Below are 5742 nucleotides of genomic sequence, written 5' to 3' on the forward strand. Positions count from 1 at the left end.
ATTTTATCACAGATTTTAGTTGATTTTATCACAGATTTTAGTTGATTGTATCATTGATTTTAGTTGATTTTATCACAGATTTTAGTTGATTTTATCATTGATTTTAGTTGCACTCTGTAGCACTTTGAGATTTTTGTTAATGAAAAGTGCGTTACAAATTAAATTCATTATTATTATTATTATTGTCTAGTGTGGAGGTTTTATGTGCCTGCTGACTCTGAAACTAATGCCCCTTGAGGATAATAAAGATTCTTGAACTTGAACACCACGCACACCCTAAATCTACTCCTAATCTTGCTCATTTGCAAAACAGTTTACAGAAAATAAGATAAATTAGCACAAAAAACTAATATATATATTTTTTTTCTAATAAATTAATGAATTGAAAAAAAAAAACATTTGCATCTACATCTATTCCCTACCAACTATACATTTATTAGAAGATTGAAAATTATAGTTATATTTTTCGTTACCTTAGAAAGCAACAAAGGGGGTAAAGACATTATAAGAACTTCCTTGTCTCAAATGTTCGGATCAGCTATTCGGATTGTCTCCGAAGAGAAATTCGTCTTGGACTGAAAAGTGCTGCGCTTAAAGGTTAATTAAACAAAAACAATACACACAGATATATATTTGTATAGTGTTATATACAGTGTTATAACAATACACTCTGACCGCATAGGGCGTTATCACAGTGAACCATTTTCATAAACACACCAAACCGGCTGGGAAGCTTCAGCATTTCCCAAAGCTTCATCTGCCCATCACTAAAACACAAGTTAAAATCCTCCTACCTGGTGCGTTAGACATCTGTCTACTGAGATCCAAACACCATAAAAGCTTAGCTGACACTTGATTTTAAACCGTTTTTTAGAATAAGTGATAATAGGAAGCTACTGAGGAGTGGATATGACCGCCCAGATACGCCTTCCGAATTTGCCTGCAGAGATACTTACTTGGAAGCTACTACCCGTTTCGTGTTATATTGGTCCGTTAAAAATAGTGTCCGTGTTCGTCGTGGTCCAGCTCAAGATTGGTTCCTACTGCTTATCAGACGATCGCTTTTACAAAACAACAGAAAATAAATCCATTATGTTAATAACCTATTGCTAATAAACGAGCACATCGGAAGTTTTTAAATATGTAACAAAACGCAACATGAGTCGCATTAAACATTATCTATTTATAGCACATAAATTACTTTAGTTTTTTTTTTTTTTTTACAGAGAAATAGCTGCCACTGGTTTCAAAGTTTTCTTGTCTTCATCAGCTTAGTCTGGACTATCTGCTGCAGGAACTAGGCTCACGCTGGATTATTGGCTTTAGTTTTCTCATATAAGCTCCCACTGTGAAGATTAGAAATGCATCCAGCCACACTATCATGTGGGGCTTTACACTGACGTTGTGTGTACAACACATAATTAATATACTGTAACAGCAACGTGTTCACAAAACTGTAGTTTTACTGGGAACTTTTTTATTAGGCAAATTTACAATGAAATCAACAAACAATATGCCCTAATGGACAAAATACAATTTGACTGAGATGGAACACGTTTCTAAATATTTAGCTTTATAAGCTGAATGGCTGTACTCTTATCTACAGATTCTGGGATGAAGAAACAAACATGAAATACAAAGAAGGACAATATACTGCACCAATAAATGTCAGCTCCTGAGAAGACCACATTTGTTCCACTTTATTGCATTCTTTTTTTCGTTGTCTGGATTTATTTATTTATTCAATGCTCGTGTTCACTCATTTTTTTGGATTCCCGTCATACAAACAAACCAGCTGGAATCTCAAATTTCAAACTAAATCAAATGTGATGCATTAAGTGAAAGCAGTTTTCTCAGATGACTCCTCTTGGTTCTGAACTGGTTCCTGTCCCCCTTCTTCTGTCTTTGAGCTCCTCCTCTGTGTACCCCCCGTCTTCTTGTCTCAGGCTGTGGTCGTAATTATCGGCTATGATCTGACACTGTGGCAACATGTCCTCCAGCAGGATGATCACCAACCCAGGGGTGGAAATTCTCGGGAGGGATGACACATTCAGACGCTTCAGTTTCCTTCAGAACACACACAAGGAACAAAAGCAACATGAGCAACTTGCAATTACTTTTATGATCAGTTAGGCTCTCCTGTGACTTTAGGCTCGTTACCTGAGGTTCCCGAGTGCAGCCAGGCCGCCTGCGGTGATGCGTGGACAGTGAGAAATGTCCAGCTCCTCCAGAGTGTCCTGGAATATGTAGAGTCCAGCCAAAAACCAGTCATCCACCTCAGAACACCCCTGTAGTTTCAGGATTTGCAAATGGTGCTGCTTCTCTGAAAAAAAAACAAAAAAAAAACACAACTATAATGATGACATTCTAAAAAGCTGAGATAGAAAACAGTGTCCATGAATATAGTTCAAGCAGAGTAAAAACTGACTTTGAAAGTAATAAAAGGCTGTACTGGAGCTCATTACCGAGGTTAGCCAGTCCTCTATAGTTGACAATGGTGTAGCTCAAGTCGATTTCTTCTAGAGATGTCTCTTTGTGCTTTAGAAAATCCCAGCTGAACTTGCCCCTCTTGTTGGCCCGGAACCAGTCTGAGTGGCCGGTGAACCTGAGGATGTAAAACAGATTGTGTTAAATACAGATACACATAAAAGAAGATGTTAACACAAAGACTGCTCAGAGAGAAAGAAAACCAAACTGTAAAGACAAAGTAAAGAACAGGGCTCCCAGCATTTCATGAAGACAAAATACCCTGAGTTTTCCTGGAGTACATCCGGAAATTCCAGGAGATATTTCAGTCACACAAAACACTCAGAACTTCCAGCAAAGATTTCCTGTAGCATTGAGTGTTTTAACCGTTATGAGATATGAAAGAGGTGATATTTTTTTATAACTGATGGCCTCCCTTCTCCCCTTATAGCCATCCTCTCCACACCATCATTATGAAATGATGAGTATAGTAACAGCACACACACACAGGATATTGGACAATAGTACTGCATTAATACATGTACTTGTCAAAGTCTCAGATCAGTGTTCAAATTCCCTGAGTTTTCTATGATTTTTTTTTTTTTATGTTTTATTTTTATTTATTTATTCAAATGTCCTGAGTTTTCACTTTCTGGAAAAAGTGAAAAGCACAGATTTTCCCTGATTTCCAGAGTCACTGGAAACCCTGATGATGAAGGAAATGATTTGAACATTCGTACATCTAAACCAGTTTTCGACAACAAATGTGTATGTGGGACGAGTGCAACACTTTGGAAGCTTGTAGCAGAAAGGAGGTGGCTGTATTCAACAAGTTCCCTCTCTCTTCCCAACAGTCTTCAGCCTTAATATCTCTTAATGGCTAAGGTGCTCACTTTATTGTCACTATTCTTCAGTTTAAAAAAAAGGTACCACTGTTGTCAAATTTTATCCTTTGATAACTTGGATGGACTATTTTCTTAAACATTTTGTATGAACACAACTCAAGATTTTTTGGATTACATTTAAAATAATATATTACTTTTAGGATTACTCCAGAGACCCCTTCAGTAATTGTATTATTATACCTTTATTTATACAGGTTAATCCCATTGAGTCTCTGGGACTCACTTATATTTTGTTTGATCAAATGACACCTTAATGCTTGAATAAAAGGGACAATGCCATCATCCAGCCAGCTTGCATTGCATCTTCAGAACATCAACAAATAGTTTAGAAGCAGCAAGCATCACTTACCGAACTCCTCCCCCCAGATTCAGAACAAAAAAGGCCGATGCAATGTTAGAACCATATAAACTTTGGGTGTAGCCATAGAAACTGTGAAAAACAGCAAAAAAAAAATGTTGCAGTCAAATATGTAGAGGAAGCTGACAAAGTGGATTTGAACTGATTTCAAAGTGACCAGTGATGATCATTACATCAGATCTTTACAGTTATTAGAATGTTTGTTTATCTAAATACATCTTTTAATTTTACACCAATAAACATACAGATAACTCAGGAAGGGTCTAATCCTTTGTTCTTGAGCTTGAAAGCAGTAAAAGGTGATTGTATTTATGCTAAAATGTAGTTTGATTTTACTTTACGTCCACTGGGGTCCAGCAGATGTAACCACCATGAGCAGGTAGAAATATTTCTTACTTGTTCTTCTTCTGGATTTGATTTCCTTTCAGCTGAGCCTTCCAGGTCACGAGCATTTCCACGTCGTAGAAACGTTCAGTGAGGTACAAGATGAACTTGGAGAGAGGAGAGGGAGATGCTGAACTGGAGAGCCTCTGTTGCCTCGCAACCAGGAGGAGAGCCGACCGCTGGCAACATCTGTGAAGAAGGCTGCACAAAAACAAAAACATCATGAGAGAGAGAGAAAACACCATCTAAAGTGCAGATGTGGTTAACAGGGGAGTAAAAGAGAACAGGGGTTCTATAGGCAAGATATTTAGTGAGAGCTACAGGCCTGGAGGAGGCTGTAAAAACAGAGATCTGTAATCCATGTTAGCTTACCCATTAAACTCCTAGCATTAGCCTAATTTACAAGCCTGCTTTACTGACAGAAAACACGGTCACCTACCCAACAACACGTACGCTTTAAAATAAGTTTTAAATATATATTTTTTAACTTTAAACATTTTAGTGCTAAGTGGAAATTTAGAGGTCAGCTCACCACCAACTCGGTCTACATAACAACGCCATTTCACGGAGAGTCAGGAGGGACAAACTTAACGCTTCCGCCTAAAGAACGACTTGTTGTTCTCTTTGTCACCACAGGGTGGCGGTCAACGCACGTTTCACAGCATGACCGAGTTTAAATAAAATTGAACATGCAATTAATACAGATATGGTGTCTTCTAAAAACCTCAATATAACTGTCAAAGTATTTTTACCCTTCTCTAAAGTAACAGTGTTCCCACCACAAAAAAAAAACCTAAGAAAAATACTATTCTTGCTATGAAACTTAAGTAAAGTCTTAGTATGGTACAAACAAATCAAAGAAATGCAGATAATTTGTCTTTTGTTACATTTAATTGCTGAGGTGAGGTTTTAAATTGTGGTTAATCTTCTTCTTCTTTCGGCTTTTCCAACTTCAGGGGTCGCCACAGCAAGTCATCCTCCTCCACCTCACTCTGTCCTCTGCATCCTCTGTCCTCACTCCAACTACCTTCATGTCCTCTCTAACTGCATCCATATATCTCCTCTTTGGCCTTCCTCATTGTCTTTTTCCTGGCAGCTGCATTTCTAACATCCTTCTACCAATATACCCATGGTCCCTTCTCTAGACATGTCCAAACTATCTCATTCTGGCCTCTCTAACTTTATCTCCCAGTTGTTCGACCTGTGCTGTACCTCTGATGATCTCATTCCTAGTCTTATCCATCCTTGTCACCCCTAAGGAGAACCTTAGCATCTTCATTTCTGCCACTTCCAGTTCTTTCTCCTGTCTTTTTGTCAATGTCTATGTCTCCAGACCATACAATATAGCTGGTCTCACCACTGTCTTGTAAACTTTTCCTTTGACCTTTGCTGACACCCTTTTGTCACAAATCACTCCTGAAACTTTTCTCCATCCACTCCATCCTGCCTGGACTCTCTTCTTCACCTCTTTACCATATTCCCCATTTTCCTGGACAGTGGACCCCAAGTACTTGAAGTCCTGCACCTTTGTGACCTCTGCTCCTTGTAGCCTCACTGTTCCACCGCCCTCCCTCTCATTTACACACATGTACTCTGTCTTACTACGACTGACTTTCATTCCTCTCCTTT

At 38.4% G+C, this 5742-nt stretch overlaps 2 protein-coding genes across 2 annotated transcripts in view; both read right to left on the reverse strand.

The window, feature by feature from the left end:
- sirt2 (sirtuin 2 (silent mating type information regulation 2, homolog) 2 (S. cerevisiae)) overlaps window positions 1–935 on the reverse strand; it is a 22321-nt gene extending 21386 nt beyond the window's left edge. The window contains exon 1 of the mRNA XM_037678063.1: window positions 795–935. Coding sequence (XP_037533991.1) covers window positions 795–810 — 16 coding nt within the window. The 5' untranslated portion in view covers window positions 811–935. The remainder of the gene's footprint in view (window positions 1–794) is intronic.
- Window positions 936–1471: 536 nt separating this feature from the next.
- On the reverse strand, window positions 1472–4688 carry dmac2 (distal membrane arm assembly component 2). The gene is made up of 6 exons (XM_037678064.1): window positions 4646–4688; window positions 4126–4314; window positions 3721–3801; window positions 2466–2605; window positions 2161–2323; window positions 1472–2067 (listed from the first exon to the last, which is right to left on the reverse strand). Exons 1-6 carry the CDS (start codon window positions 4672–4674, stop codon window positions 1854–1856), a joined length of 816 nt encoding a protein of 271 aa, XP_037533992.1. The 5' UTR covers window positions 4675–4688; the 3' UTR covers window positions 1472–1853.
- Window positions 4689–5742: the final 1054 nt, after the last annotated feature.

Source organism: Nematolebias whitei, chromosome 6 (assembly GCF_014905685.2).
Source record: "Nematolebias whitei isolate Nwh7 chromosome 6, NemWhi1, whole genome shotgun sequence".
In the NCBI taxonomy this organism is placed as follows: domain Eukaryota; kingdom Metazoa; phylum Chordata; class Actinopteri; order Cyprinodontiformes; family Rivulidae; genus Nematolebias; species Nematolebias whitei.